This window comes from Pan troglodytes, chromosome 8 (genome assembly GCF_028858775.2).
Source record: "Pan troglodytes isolate AG18354 chromosome 8, NHGRI_mPanTro3-v2.0_pri, whole genome shotgun sequence".
Lineage (NCBI taxonomy): Eukaryota > Metazoa > Chordata > Mammalia > Primates > Hominidae > Pan > Pan troglodytes.
Window position 1 is genome coordinate 90191858 of NC_072406.2, and position 16377 is coordinate 90208234.

General features: G+C 47.0%; 1 protein-coding gene across 1 annotated transcript in view; it reads right to left on the reverse strand.

Annotated features, from left to right (window-relative positions):
- Positions 1-250: 250 nt before the first annotated feature.
- POLR3A (RNA polymerase III subunit A) overlaps positions 251-16377 on the reverse strand; it is a 57128-nt gene continuing 41001 nt past the window's right edge. The window contains exons 23-33 of the mRNA XM_016918721.4: positions 14705-14818; positions 9697-9783; positions 9527-9609; positions 8794-8964; positions 7828-7921; positions 7543-7635; positions 6279-6443; positions 5780-5944; positions 5070-5201; positions 3784-3916; positions 251-1261 (exon numbers count right to left, since the gene is read on the reverse strand). Coding sequence (XP_016774210.1) covers positions 1113-1261; positions 3784-3916; positions 5070-5201; positions 5780-5944; positions 6279-6443; positions 7543-7635; positions 7828-7921; positions 8794-8964; positions 9527-9609; positions 9697-9783; positions 14705-14818 — 1386 coding nt within the window. The 3' untranslated portion in view covers positions 251-1112. The remainder of the gene's footprint in view (positions 1262-3783; positions 3917-5069; positions 5202-5779; positions 5945-6278; positions 6444-7542; positions 7636-7827; positions 7922-8793; positions 8965-9526; positions 9610-9696; positions 9784-14704; positions 14819-16377) is intronic.

Consider the following 16377-nt stretch of genomic DNA (forward strand, 5'->3'; position numbering starts at 1 on the left):
AAGTGATCTGCCCCCCTCGGCCTCCCAAAGTGCTGGGATTATAGGTATGAGCCACAGCACCCAGCCCAAACTACAAATTTTAATAGAATTTTAAACCCAACCACTGGCCAAAAATCACTCGGTCACGAATTCCTAATCCACAATCACATCAGTAGGAAGGGAAAGCACTCATTCTAACACAGATCCAAGAACCAATGGCTACCCCGGGTACCTTAACAGCATCAACTCAGAACTTAAAAAATCAACTAGAGATCATCCAAGGAACGTAAGTATAATTCTACAAAAAACCATCTCATCCCCATTGCAGCAGGCCCCAAACTCCAGTGAGGCTTCCACAGGCCATGGAGAATGGGTTTGGCTCTTGTCACAGGGTAGAGCCCCATGATAGGGGTCTGAGGTAGATGAAAACAACAGGGTAGCCAGGGGCATCTATAGAAGATGTTACAGAGCTGCCTGGGCCTCATGACAGTTGCACCTCAGTTACAAATCCCAGACGGCTCTATTTGCTTAAACCAGTTTTTCCAGTGACGCTTACATGCTGACTTTCTTGGTTTCTATAGATGCTTGGTTTCAAAAATAAAACTAAAATAACAAAAATTCCAAATCCCTCAAATGGAACAAATAAATAATAGTAACAATATTTACATAAGTATGTCACATTGAGAGATTCCAGCATGACCAAGGAATGGAAAATCCAAGAATGTGCCCTGGCCTGTGTGGGGCTCAGGCCTGGCTCATCGTCAGGTGTGAAGACACCATGGGGAGCCGATGGATGTATGCAGTGAGCTGGGATGGACCATGACACCTGGCTGGGCTTTAAGTCCAGGGAAGCAGTGTGTGCAGGAGCTGTGGGGCCGTCTATAGATTAGGTTTCAAGCAAGCAAACAATAAAACCCTCAGCTCTCCCGAGCAGCGTGGCACAGTCAGGGTCACTGGTGTGAGCTGCACCCTATCAGAGGAGAAGCTGCTCCTGGGGATGCCAAGAGGGCTTCTCTGATTGCTGGCATAGGTGGGGACCTCAGGACCCCCGTCCCAGGGAGCACAAAACTCTTTACATCAGCTGGAGACAGGACAAGGAGTCAAGGTCAGGCATGGTCCCCTCTTTCCTTGGACTATGTGACAAGGGGGATGTGGAATTCATTTGTGTCGAAGATCAGGGGCCTCTTGGGAGGGTTTGGGTCCCTGTCGGCCTTGTGAAGCAGCTTGAAGAGCCCGGTTCCAATGTTCATTGGGATTCCCATGATGATGCACTCAGACACCCCTGAAACCAACCAGAATGAACATCAGAGAGCCTCTAAACACAAGGTACATTTTCAGGAAGAAAGACTATTGGCTTAAGTATCAGAAAATTAGGATGTGAGTCCCAGCGCCACTCCACATCAACTGAACTTTGGCAAATCCCTTTCCTTCCCATCTAAAAAGGGTGGCTGTGGAGTGCAGACAGAGGGATTCTGCACTTTCAGGGAAGGGCAGGGCTTGCTCACAGCCCAGGAGCTTGTTGGAGACAGAGTTAGCTCCTCCAGTTCTCCTCTCCCACCTGAGCCAAAGGCACCCTGGGAGGGCCCTGCCTTTGAGAACACAACTTAGCAAGAATACTGAAGGATGCTTAGGAAACTCTAAGTTTGCCACCCAGTGCTTCCTTAACTTAGAGCCTCCAAGAAAAGCAAACAACTGGGACAGTAGTGAGCAGAATACAATCCCCTTGGAAACTGCGGTAGGCAGCTGTTAGCTGTGCTCAGGGGAAGGGGCCAGGTCAGGCTTAAGAGCATCTGAGCCTTCATGATCTACAGCCCTGATGAGAAACACCCAGAAGGCAGGGCACCTATAGAGTTACAGGATCAAGGGGGTGGTGCAGATTCTTTCTCCAAGCCCCATGTCAACCTGGCATAAGGCTTGAGTCTACGATGAGCAAGCAAATGGTTACTGTGTTGTAGACTTTGTGCTACCAAGGAACCGGAGAGGCAAACAACTAAATTAAAGACCAACATGCAGTGAGGGTGAACACTGGGTTACAATGTGCTGAAGGACCAGGAGGAGGGGAAAACTTCAAATTGGGGGTGGGGTGGCAGTGCCAGGCAGTCAAGGAGACTGGTGGTGGAGAAAGGTGCTGGTGTGTGGGGCCGCAGAGCTGCAGCAAAGGCCCGGTTTCCAGGTGTCAGGCTTGAGTGCTGGGTCTCAGCCCTATTGTCAGGCAGACTTGCTCTTCTCTTGGCCTTGGGCTTTCTTCCAGTCTTCTGTGTACCTCCCTCTCGCCCCACTCTAACTGCTGCTCCTTTTCTTTTCCCTTCATGCTAGTTTTTTTTTTTTTTTTTTTTTTTTTGAGACGGAGTCCTGCTCTGTTGCTCAGGCTAGAGTGCAGTGGTGCAATCTCGGCTCACTGCAACCTCTGCCTCCCAGGTTCAAGAGATTCTCCTGCCTCAGCCTCCCGAGTAGCTGGGATTACAGGTGCCTGCCACCGTGCCCAGCTAATTTTTGTATTTTTTTTAGTAGAGACGGGGTCTCACCATCTTGGCCAGGTTGGTCTTGAACTCCTGACCTCGTGATCCACCCGCCTTGGCCTCCCAAAGTGCTGGGATTACAGGTGTGAGCCACCGCGCCCGGCCCACGCTTGTTTTTTGATTTTAAAAATATTTAAATAGACACGAGTTCTCATTATGTTGCCCAGCCTGGCCTCAAACTCCTGGGCTCAAGTGATCGTCCTGCCTTAGCCTCCCGAGTAGCTGGGACGATAGCAACACCATGCCCGGCTCTCACCCTTTTTTATCTTAAAGACTTATGTAATATTTATTTCCCTCCATCTTCAATCCCTGTCCCTTCTGAAAAGAGAAACAGTTAATCTTAGAGGCAAAAAATGGGAATATACTCTAATGATGCCAATCTGTACAAGAGCAGGAGGTGAGAGAGCAAAGGGCTACTGGGAAGCAGAGCTCTGGCCTGGAAACAGCAGCCAGACTTGGAATCCCTGTGTGGGCCTGACTGGCGTGTGCCCCGGGGCAGGTTGCTGGCCCTCTCGAACCCCAGCCCCTTACCAGCTCTCACCCCAAGCCTGCAGGGTCTTCCTGCGGAATCAGAAAGGCTCGAGCAAAGCTCAGCAGTCAGTGCTGGTCTCACGGAAGAGGCAGGGAAGCCAGACACTGGGGAGAATTCCCCTCGTGCTCCCTCTCCCCCAGGCCAGCACAGCCCCATAAAGCCATGTTTTGTCGAGTGGCGGGGATGAGGCATGGTGCAGAGCAAGGCTCTGCTGGTGGACTCGACAGCAAGCGAGGTCACCTTGGTCTTCTGACTTGTCAAAGGGCTTAATATCCACACCCCACGGGTGGGTAGAGATACTTGACACATATGATGCCTGGCACAGGGGCTCAGCAGGCATCGATGGCCACCTCCCAAGGACAGTAGGACACTCTGCTCTGCCCAGTGCCCAGCCAGTACCTGCTCCTGTCAGCCCTGGTGTCACACACAGGGGTCAGGATCAGTGTGGCTGACTACAAAGTCAAGGGCTAGAAAAATTCTTACATGCCCAGGGTTGCTCTTTGCTTCGTGGACCAAAAACCATCTGTGCTGACAGAGGGAAGTCATCCAACAGATGTAAACGGGGATGCAGGATGCTACAGTTAGGATTTGGAGATAAAAGATCCAGCAGTTCCAATTCGTGTCTATGACATTATTCTTGAAAAAATAAACGCTCTGCCACTCAGTTTTTTTCATTCCCTTGGAAGCCTAGCCATGGTCTACTTCGTAAATAGTAAAGGCCTTTGATGCTGTTCATAGAAACATCAAACCTACCACACACAGAGTCCTTCTGCCCGAAGTAGGCAGCGTCAAAGAGATGGTCAGCCGTCTTCTCAAAGGAGGCCAGCATCAGCACACTCTCCTTCATCTTGGCCAGGCCAAACCTAGTGATGCCCAGGACTTCACCCTGCGTCAAGGGAGAAAGAGTCACGGTGGTACTCACACCAATGGCAAAAGCTCGAAACCAAAGCACGGTGCACCTTCAATACAATCAACAAAAATCCTCCAAGACCCAACGTCAGGTGTGAAAGGCCCTGGGGAGCTATGTGTCCGCCCTCTGTGTCCCATTGAGGTGGTCAATCGTCGGCAACATGAAACTTCACACTCGCATCCAGACGCCATCAGAACAAAGAAGAACTGAGAACTAGAATTCAGAGACTAACTTTAAAAAAGGGGAGTATTTCTGAAGAGATTTCTTATGGCTCAAAGAACTAAAAATAAAAGAATGTAAAAACCTCAAGTATGAAGAGAATTAATTAAATTTAGGTAATTCTACTCAAAGGAATATTGTGCCATAATTTAAAAAGTATATTTATTAAAACCATGAAACAAGATGGAAAACATTTGTGATGTTAAACAAAAAGTCACAACAAAAACTGCATGCACACAGTTTCCTGCGACTAAAGTAAAAGATGCATAAAGAATAGGACTTCACAGAAGACATCGAACCGACAGCCTCAGGGTGGTAGGAAATGGGCCATTTCCCTCACCTGGTTTCTAAATAGTCTGTAATACACTATCGACTTGTTTGGGGAAGCCTTATGAAAACCTGCTGCCCTAAGGCACAGCTAGAGGGAATACGTTTTTTTTGGAAAAGAGAGAAAAAAAAAATCAAACCAACCAACCCACCTCAGCCTCCCGCCCCCAACTTCAGATCATGTTAACTTATTTTTTCCTGGGAATGGCTACAGAAGAGTGATGGATGGGTTTAATAAGAAAGAAACACCTCAACTTGCCATGGGACTCTCTGGGCTTTGGCAGTGGCTAATTTTGCTTTAGGATGACATTCAGGATGAGGACGGAACCAAGCTCCAGCTCTCTTCACTCCACCGACTGGGTGTGAGTTTGCCATGAGGCTGTAACTCTCATACTGGGATTTCACCAGGACACTCAGCCTGACCAGCATACCTTGGTTTTTGAGCAATGTTCACATCTTATTTTCTCTCTATGATGGTCCTCACAGCAGCGTATTCTACATGTCTTAGAAACTCCACAGGCTTATTCTCCTGAGAGTGAGTTTCGGGATGCCCAGGCAGCCCGGGGGCCTCCTGCCCACATACCTTGTAGGTCATGAGGTCGGAGAGCAGCATCACGTGCCTCCTGTCGATGCTCATGCCGTGGTTCACCATGGTGTACTGGATTTCATTGATGATCGTTGTCCGGGCGGCCTCGATGCCCAGAGTTTTCTCCACCTACAGAGAGCCAGTAATGAGCAGAAGCAGCCCCTTCCGGGAGGCCACTGCAAATTCTCTCCACTTTCTCCTCTGCCCTGCAGTTTCAAAGCAAACCCTGTGCCGTTTTCCAGAAATGGATTGCTGGGCAATTTTCAGTTGCAGACCCACAGCAAATGGGATGGTCAGAGAAGCATGCTGGGAGGCCAGGCACAGTGGCTCATGCCTGTAATCCCAGCACTTTGGGAGGCCGAGGCAGGCGGATCACGAGGTCAGGAGATCGAGATCATCCTGGCTAACATGGTGAAACCCCATTTCTACTAAAAATACAAAAAAAAAAAAAAAAAAAAAAATTAGCCGGACGTGGTGGTGGGTGCCTGTAGTCCCAGCTACTCGGGAGGCTGAGGCAGGAGAATGGCGTGAACCCGGGAGGCAGAGCTTGCAGTGAGCAGAGATCACACCACTGCACTCCAGCCTGGGCAACAGAGCAAGACTCCATCTCAAAAAAAAAAGAAGTATACTGGGAATCAGTGGAAGGCCTGCAGATGGCACAAGGAAGACAGCCTAACCCTAAGGCGACCCCGTGGGCTGAGTGGTACCTCATAGGTGTTATTGGAGGTGGTTCGGGTGCCCTTCACACCGTGTGTGGCCATGACTGCCCGCAGGTTATCACCTTCCACCAGAAGCTTGTACTTCTCCTTTCCACTCTGCTCGTCAATGTGGATGACAGCTCTGGACACCTCTGGAATGCCCTGCACCACCACCTGGATTCAGAGACAGAGAAAGCTGTGAGGACGGGGTGAGCCATGCCCTGGGCTGATCACCTTGATCACCCCAGCTTTCAGCAGTGGTCATCTGTTAACACACTAGAGCTAGTTTTAGGGATAAGGGAGAACAGAAGTTGTTCAGGGGACTGCACCTCATCCTAACATCAGTTTTTTGATAGAACAGAGAGGAATCTAACAGACTAACTCCTTGGGGATAAGGCCAAGAAGAAATTAAGAAATGGGACTAAGTGACAAAGCCCTTAGGTCCCAGCCCTGGGTGTCACACCACAGGGAGATGCTGGGTCTCCATGAGAAGCGACTTCTGTTTCACCTTGGGGAGATCCTCTTTCAGGAACTGCAGCACGTAGTACATGGAGCTCTTGCTGTTCTCTCTGGGGGTGACACACACCACAGCCTCACCATGAACAGCCACATCACCGGGCTTCACACGGAGCTTGGATGTGCAGATGGAATATCTCACTGTCTCAGCGTTCACCTGCAACATGGCCAGGTGTAGGTGTTACTGATTCCAGTGTTTTTCTTCGTTTATTTCATTGTTGCCCCTCTAAGAAGTCCTTTTAGTAAGGTTTGTTCTAAGCACCCCCCACCTGCACCATGAAATTAATACCATAGATATGCTACATATGTTTTATGTACTATATGTGTATATATATCTATGCTTTATTCATAAAAAGAGTAGTTTTTTTCACCCACGACAAAATATTTGCCCCTGAAAATTCATGCTCAGTTCATGGCAACACACGCAGCCTCTGTGGGAAGCTCTAGGGAGGCTGGAGGTTGGAGGCCAGGCTAATTAAAAGCTTCCGTGGGGCCTCCCCTTTACCTGACACTTTCACAATGGTTCACGTGCTACGTTCCTGGATACAACTCATCTCTTCTGCAAAGGAGCCACAAGGCAGGCAGCAAGAGACAGGCTAGAGAAATCCCCAAACTGGAGAGCGGGTTGCTGCATTTGAGTCAACTGTTACATGGGTAACATATGAACTTGATGCGTGAGAGAACGAGCTGACAGAAAGTGTTTTAAGGGCTAGTACAGCTTTAACTACCCAAGAGAAAGAAGAGGGTGTCGGGAAGTTACTCAGTTTGTACCCCAAGTTGGTCTGTTTGTGAGAAAGGCTGATCATCTTTCAACTGTTGCCTATTACCCATGCATGCCAGTTTAAGAAGCCAGGTTAATCTCCCCATCTAAACACATTTACTGAACTTCCTAGGCTAGCTGCCATGCTGGGCGCTAGGGACCCACAGATGAGTAAGACACAGCCAGCCCTAGGGTCCTTCCAGACACTGGGAAGAGGGACAACAAGACCACTTATCATAATACCGTGTCACAGTGAACTGGTATTGTGGTCCGCACAAAATTTCAACTAATTTTCTGTGTGTCTTTAGATGGGTATATTTGTATCAAGGTCAGGTTTAGAAAGAAAATGTGAGGGGACAACAGAATCACAAAAACCAGAAACCACACAGGTTCTGCAATGCTTCCTCTGTCTTGCTTAGCTCTTGCCCTAGTTTATCAGTACCTATCTTGGGACTAACAGGATGACTTCCTCTCTACATTTAATTATGTGACTCACTTCCAGTCTCAGAAGCCTAATCCGTTCCAGGGAGAGCTTGACGAGAATAAAGCAGTCATCAGGAAGAAACACTTCTTCAATATACTCGGAAATCTGGAGTGTCAAAAGATCAGACTGTTAATCAGCCGCTTTCCCCTTTCCTAAGAGCACACGACTGCTTGCTTTTTTGAAGAGCTTGAGTAGTGTGGACGCCACAGGCTGGTCAATAGATGGCAGCTGATTTTTACACTTCCTTGCAACATTGCTGAGCTAGTTTTCTTGTTATCAATAGGGATTTCTTCTTACCTCTCCCAAGAGGGTTTTCTCAATTCTCCCTTTCACGAGGCGAGCATAATCCGCGTCGTCATCCTTGTCTAGCTGTGCTGTGATAATTGGAGTGCTGTTGAGAAGCAAAGGAAAAATGGCACTAGCACAAGGGAGGAGGCTGTTTGAGGACTACTGCTTTGTTAAACCCAAGTGCTATTTAGAATCATAATGTTACTAGCAACCCCAGTTTACTGAGCAAGCTCCGCCTCCCAGGTTCATGCCATTCTCCTGCCTCAGCCTCCGGAGTAGCTGGGACTACAGGCGCTCGCCACCACGCCCAGCTAATTTTTTGTATTTTTAGTAGAGACGGGGTTTCACCGTGTTAGCCAGGATGGTCTTGATCTCCTGACCTTGTGATCTGCCCGCCTCAGCCTCCCAAAGTGCTGGGATTACAGGTGTGAGCCATTGTGCCCAGCCGACTATCTTTCATTTAATGCTACGTATTATCATTTTGTTAAATATAGGTCATAGGTAAAAATCATTATTTTTGTCATCAAAGGCATTGTAATACATTTCTATTTCTTCTAGCCTTAGATCAACTAGAAATCCCATCATGAAATCACCAGGGGCTCACAGAATATGACCACAGGGCAAGTGGCAGACATTTCAGTCAGGCCTAGTTAGGCTGGAATAATGACATTAAAAGGATGAAATCTCCACTGACACATTGCTCCAATTTTTCCAGTCATTTTAAACATTTTCTCTCTTCATGTTACTTGTGGCCATAACAAAACCATTGCTTCTATTTTGACTGTATCCAGTTTAGACTTTTTCTTGAGTGGCTTTTTTAAAAACCAAAATAGGATTAACACAACAAGCATGCCACCCAGAGTTTAAGACACAGTCCTATGAGGCTATCACACATATGCATGTGACACGGGGATCATTGTTTCTCAGGAAACAGGACAGGCATGTGTGGAACAAGAAGGAAATGAAAGCAGGCACCTGATGGCCTTGGAAGCGTTGATGATCTCTTTAATCCGGGGCACGCCCAGGGTGATGTTCATGGAGGCCACACCTGCAAAGTGGAAAGTCTTCAGGGTCATCTGGGTGCCTGGCTCACCAATGCTCTGGGCACACAGAGCACCCACTGCAGAACCTGGCTCCATCTGTGCCCTAGAAGGCAAAGGTATGGATGAGATTGCAGCATGCCAAAGAAAAGTCCAGCAAAACTGCTGGGGAGAGGCTTCTGGTTATCACCTTTCAACAGAGAATATAGATGCTATTAGGGTCGGAAAGGGTATGTCTGTGACAGAGAAAAAGCCTGGCATAGACCAGAAATAGGTGCAGACAGGGGAAAGTAATGGTCAGAGAGGGGGCAGCAGTGCAACTCAATTCTGCATGGCTGCTTGTGGTCAGCATGTAATGGATGCAGAAAATCTAAGCGGTCTGCTAACCAATGGTACTGACGGCAAACAGAGCAGTGGCATCTGCCATATTCGTTAGCAGTTTCCCCATGGGGAGAAGACACTAAGAAATTTCCTTGCAATTATTTCCGTTATCTTGGAGCATTCAGCCTGGCAATTCATCAGACCCCCTACAGAAAATGTGACAGAATCTGATCAAATACTGGCAGTTAACAAGTGAGCTGGTACAGGGTTTTGTACACATGGGGAAACAGAAGGGATACGTAAGACCTATGTGGATGACCGTCAGTCCAAGACAAAAGCATCCCTACCTCATGTACTTGTCCCTACAGGTCTCCAGAAACTTTTCTACTTGGGTGGGGGTGATGCGGTCCAGCTGGTACAGCACACGGGGCTGGGAGAATACAAGCCAAGCACAGAGTTAGGGCCAGCGGCACCTGCAAACAGCTCGGGGTTCTAACGCGTCTTGGAGGGATATTACCTCTGTTGTGCCGTTATCATTGATGCCATATTTATCTCTGGTTTTCTTGATCTTCTCAGAGACCCCCTTAATGAATTTTTTTATTTCCTGAAAGATTACACAGCAAACATCATTTGTAAGTTTCACAGTCATGCAGATGACATAATTCATTTCATAAACCTCAGTTGTATATGACAAGTCCATCATATTTTAGTGTTAGCTCCATATATAGTATAAAGGACCCAATCTGGATACTGCTTCTACTACAAAGTGGTTTTCCAAGGAACACACCACACTGTCCATACCCCAGACACACACTCCATTGGTTAATGTGTCTCTAAGACCTTCTCCTCCAACTGCTCTCATGGCACTATCTACAGAGCCCACAAAGTGCGTGGGAGCCTTTGTTCTTGCTCTCCCACGTGCCACGAGGGCTATAAGAACACAGCTCAGGACAGGTACGACTGAAGCATTTATACTCTTCTTCTACAGATTAATTTTTGAGGGTTTCTTCTGAAGGTATTATGCTCAGTTTAAATACTACCAACTAAAGCATAGCTTTGTTGACAGTAAATGCATTTCAAACACACTTTGAGCTTACCTTCATTTCAAAGAAAACACTCCCCAAACCCAGCTTATCTTTTCCCCTCTGGTAACCACCTCTCCCCACAGGCCTAGGCCTACACTGTCTTCCCACACACAATTAGAAGTCTGTAAGGATTCCTGGAAACCATTGTCAAAGCCAGATGTGAAGCATCAGTATATGCTGCGATTCCCACTGTATTTAAGAACAGCACTCTCAGCCCCGGGAGGATGACCAAGTAGAGCAAGAAGAAGGTGAAAAATACACAGGTGGAAGATCAGAGCAGGGCTAGAGACTACAGCCCTGACTCAGGTTTTCTGGCAACCACTCAAATGGGTAAAACTATCTGTTTTAGGATTTACAGTGTGTCTGTGAAATAGACCCAGCCCACCACCACTCCTAAAGCCAGGATCAGCCAGCACCTTCCCCTGGAGAGTGCTCACAGGGAAGGAGCACTTACAGAGGAGCGGTTAACATCCTGCTCACAGTGGGTCAATCATCACGGACTACACACTGGCTCTTAAAGCAATTCTCAGGGGGAGCTGATGGCACCTGCTATGTAGTAGCAACCATCCTCCAGAGGCCATTATCCTGCCATCCCGGGAGCTGGCATCGGCTGCTCTGGTGTGGCCTAGGGATGATATAGTCTCTGAGAATATGGGGAAGAGGAGATAGACTGCCCCTCCTTTGTAGCAGCAAGGAAATCACAGTGGCGGTAAGCTTGAATGGCACTCTGGCCAAATGCAGGCATCCAGCTGCTCTGTGTGTCTGGATGAGTACAGACGCCCACACATGGAGGACAAGCAGCTTGAGGGCAGACTGCGTACTGTGGTGGCCGAGAAGCCTCGTGAGGTTCTGTTTCTTGATTCTGGGGTAGGCTGAGGGTCCCCCAGAGAGAAGGCCAGCATGCCCTGCCCAAAGTCCACTCAGCCTATTACATGGCTGAAAATGCCTAAGCCTGAACCAGGAGCCCATTTCTGCAAAAATAAAATCCTATAAGGTATCCACAGACAGCTTAAGACTTCCTAGCCCCATTCTATCCTAACCTTGCAAAAAGAAATCTCATTAGCCTCCTAACTAGCCATTTCTAGTTACTACCCTTTCTACAAGCAAACTGCTAGAACTTTATGTTCCTGTTAAAATAGCCTTAGCATCTGTGTCCACATGGTCTTATGCCTTTCCCAGCCAGCTGCTGCCCAGCTTGGCAAGACCTTGCTGTGAGGTGGCATGGCTTTAGCCCCACCACCCTAGAGCAGAAGGCACTGAAGGCCTGAATGAGGTCAGCGCTTGGCCAAGGCAACCAACCACTCCACGAAGTCAGATGCTTTCTTCAAAGTCTTTTCTCTGAACAGGGGTTTCTTCAATGTAATCTTTGCCTACTGGGAAATTCCGTCTGTCTCCCAGGAGCCCAGGCAGCCAAGGGGCTACCTCGGGGGCCCAACACATCCTGGCTGTCAGTTCCCATGAATACTGCTTTCTCATGACTCTCTGTGTTGGCCCACTCTCTTTCTTCCCACTGAGAAAGTACAGAGGCCCACGGAGGGTGACCCTGCAGCCCAATCATTGTTCTACATAGAAAGGGCTTTTTATTTAAGAAGTTTTACCAGCTGGGTGCGGTAGCTCACGCCTGTAATCCCAGCACTTTGGGAGGCTGAGGCGGGTGGATCACCTGAGGTCAGGAGTTGGAGACCAGCCTGGCCAACAAGGTGAAACCCCGTCTCTACTAAAAATACAAAAATTAGCTGGGCATGGTGGCACGCACCTGTAGTCCCAGCTATTTGGGAGGCTGAGGCAGGAGAATCACTTGAACCCAGGAGGCAGAGGTTGCAGTGAGCCGAGATCGTGCCACTGCACTCTAGCCTGGGCGACAGAGTGAGACTCTGTCTCAGGAAAAAAAAAACAAAAAACTTTTATTAATTCGCAAGAACTTTAGAGTTCTCAAGAAACTCTTTTTAAAGAGAAACTCTCCTGATTCCTTGTTATTAATGATGAGTCTGACACTGTGTTTTCAGATACAGTTACCTTTTGCAAACCAGAGATGAAAAATAAAGCTGGAGAGGGCAGTGGGACAACCTCTTCTGGCATGGCTCTAACAGAATATTCAAAGGCATTTGCACTTGCTGCCACTGAATTTTTCCTCTATATATTCAGTATAAGAGGGGGTTTTGCCTGGCAGTGGCTGGGTCCTTTTGAGAAAGGTCCCGAAAGCCCTCTTGGCCCAGATGTTGCCATTTGATCACCAGTTGTTAAAAGCTGCCTTACCTGTTGGCACAGGAAAAACAGGAGCAGAACCTAAGGCCAAGCCTTAGACCCAGAAGGTTTTCATCTGCAAGGGACTGTGCACACATAGGGAGTAAAAATAACACACCTAAAACAATCTGCCGGCTTAGGCACTGGGAATGACATAGCTCAGCTTTCACCCCAATGGACACACTTCCCGTGGGTTTGCTGAATGACTTTCCCTACACAAAGGTTCTGGAAATTAGGTTTAAAAATAAAAAAAGAAAAACAGCTCACTTTTTGGAAATGAAAACTGAAACAATCTGCTAAAAATTCACACTGAGTCAACCCATGCATACTAGAGGGAACGAACTCACAACATGGCTATTGGCAGGCAATTCATCACACGATTAACCAGAAGTTAGTGTCTCATGCTCCACAGCAGACCTATGAGCACGGGCATTCTCCTCTGGCAGGGACCTGGGCTCAATGCCACTCAGGAGTGCCTCTGTCACCTCAGCTCTGATACGGGCTAGGGCTGGAGAACATTTCACGGGTTCAGACACATCTGTTCTGGCCAGTGGATTTTGGACCCTCTCAGCAAATCTGAGCTCATCAGATTGTGAGCTGCCGGTGGCAAGGACATGTTTAGTCATCCTTGCATCCCCAGGATCTGTGGACTGTGTGACATATGGTGAGGGCTAAACCAGTGCTCACTGAATAAACAAATGCTGCCGGGTAGGAGGTCACCTGTGTTAAACCTTTTCAAGGGCAAGAAAGGAACCAGTCCAAAGCAAAGCAGTGTTTGCCAGAACCGGGACAGAAACCTGCTCTCTCTGGCGCTGGCAAATGCTGGGGTGCTGCTGGAGTGGGCCCTTTCTGTTGGCGTTCACAGCATGCTAAGTACGTTACCTCGTTATAGCTTTCATAACCTGTCTCAGTTAAGGTCTTTGAGGACAAACAGATAAATACGTAAACATGAGCGCGAAGAAAAACCAAATTACAACTCTAATTTGTTAGTTAAAAAAAAAAGAATAAGAAAGCCTTTGGAGGAGAAAAACAGACAAAGGCACGCAGCCTTGCCACACTCTTGATTTTAAAATCTGGAAGAGTCTCTTTTTCACCTTTCACACCTTGACACATGAACACAAGAAGCAAGGAGCTTCCTTAACACAAATATTCTTATTTAAGCTTCACTCGCTGTTTTTATTTTTGATCTACTGAAAGAGATACATTCTTCTTTGGCCTGCTGATCTTGTGCTACATTTGAATTACTATTTAGTACACAAAGGAAACCATTTACTGATTTCTGTATCCCTTTGCTTTTGATCCTAACCATGATTACAAACATGAAGGAGCTGCCTGAGCAGGTCAGAACCATAAAAAAAAACAAAAAACAAACGAGCCAAAAAACCTTAAGAGGGTATCAAAGTAACAGCTCCCTGGAAGAATAGAAAAGGCTGATTCAATGGATTTTTGATCCACAATACAGCAAAAGAAAGAGCAGTTTAAAATAAATGGTATCAAAACAAGACTACTAGTACTAATAATTATTGGGATTCAGAATGATTGAGGGAAGAGTTGGCTCACAGGATAGAGTAGGTAGTAGGCTGGTGTTAGGGACAGCGCTCAAACAAAATCAGCATTTTTCTTCTAAAAGGGGAAAAAAACATTTTTCTTCTAATAGGGAAATGGCTTGAGTGAAAGACATAAACTAAGAAAGTCATGAGATAAATTCTGCTTGTTGGCTGGTGAGATTTTTGCCTTGGCCATTTTTGAATGACTGCCAGTCATTTTTTTTTTTTTTGAGATGGAGTCTTGCTCTGTTGCCCAGGCTGAAGTGCAGTGGTGCCAACCCGGTGTACTGCAACCTCCGCCTCTCAGGTTCAAGCGATTCTCCTGCCTCAGCCTCCCGAGCTGGGATTACAGGTGCCCGCCACCACGCCCGGCTAATTTTTGTATTTTTAGTAGAGACAGGGTCTCATCGTGTTGGCCAATCTGGTTTTGAACTCCTGACCTCAAGTGATCCACCTGCCTCGGCCTCCCAAAGTGCTGGGATTACAGGCATGAGCCACCACGCCTGGCCCATTCTTGAACTTTCTAACAAAGGAACAACCCTACCTTAAAAAACAACCAGCTTATAAAATCCACTTGCCAGCCCTTGGCAAACAGAGTTCTTTACGACAGCCAGGCTGGTTGCAGTAGCCAGCACCTGGCAGAGCTCACCTGCAGGAAGCTGTCCTGGCAGCAGAGGAACTCACTCTTCTTCATGATGGACTCCGTGGTCAGGATCAGCTCGTTTTTGCTGAGAGCAGGCTCACTGGGACACGGGAAGACTGCCTTGAGTATTAAAAGAAAATTACATTATGTGTGGGTGCCACAGAGAGCAGGCGGTAGTAGATGAGAGAACTTACAAAGGATAAAATGACCTTACCCAAGGTGAGCTTTTAGCAACCTGTGATTTTTCTTTCAAAACAAATTGTGGACTCTACCTTTCATGTGAAGGTGAAAACTGGATAAATGGATACTCCATCCTATGCAAAAATTTCTGGGCTATTCAGCAGGTGTTGTCCCATCACTTCCCAGCCTTCGCCACCCCGCTGCCCCCTACCAGATTTACATTAAAAATATAAACTGTTATTTAAAAAACTCAAACATTTCAAGAGTGAAAATATTCTCCCACTTCTGAAGCTCATAAATTTCTTTTTTTTGAGATGGAGTCTTGCTGGATTGCCAAGGCTGGAGTGCAATGGTGCCATCTCGGCTCACTGCAACCTCTGCCTCCCAGGTTAGAGTGATTCTCTTGCCTCAGCCTCCCGAGTAGCTGGGACTACAGGCATGCGCCACCACGTACGATTAATTTTTTTGTATTTTTAGTAGAGACGGGGTTTCACCATGTTGGCCAGGCTGGTTTCGAACTCCTGACCTCAAGTGATATGACCGCCTCAGCCTCCCAAAGAACTAGGATTACAAGCGTGAGCCACAGCAGAATTTCCTCTTTTTTCCTCTCCTCTGCTTTGTCCAAGTTGACTCAATGTTTTAATGGCTGCATTATTATTCTTTTGTATAGACAGATGATCATGTATTTGAACTATCCTCTACTGATGGTTTGCCTTTACTGTAAGCAGCCTAGAAAAAACATTCTTGGCATAGTTAGACCATTTCTAGAGGACAAAAGGAGTTTCTGTAAGGGAAACTACTGGGTCAAAAGGGACACGTATTTAAAACTCAGAATGGTATTGTCCAGCTACTCTCCAAAAAGGTTGTTCCAAGTTATATTCTCAAAGTATGTGAAGTGTGCCTGCTTTTCAATGCCCATGACTTATAAAACTGGTCTCTAGCATGCTCTACTTGACACAGAGCGAAACCAAACAAAGCCCTCTTCTGTTGGCATTTGATTACTACCAACACTAGACTTTCAACTGAAAACACCTTTTTTTTATCTTTTTTTTTTTTTTTTTTTTTTTTTTTAAGACAGGGTCTTGGTCTGTCACCCAGGCTGGAATGTAGTGGTAAGATCAGCTCACTGTGGCCTCAAATTCCTGGGCTTAAGGATTCACCTGCCCCAGCCTCCTGAGTAGCTGGAACTTCAGGAGCATGCCATCATCCCTGGCTAATTCTTTTTTTTTTTTTTTTTTTTTTTTGAGACGGAATCTCGCTCTGTTGCCAGGCTGGAGTGCAGTGGTGTGATCTCAGTTCATTGCAACTTCCAACTCCCTGGTTCAAGTGATTCTCCTGCCTCAGCCTCCCAAGTAGCTGGGATTATAGACACGTACCACCACACCCAGCTAATTTTTGTATCTTTAGTAGAGATGGGGTTTCACCATGTTGGCCAGGATGGTCTCGATCTCTTGATCTTGTGATCTGCCTGATGTCTGGCTAATTCTTTAAAAAATATT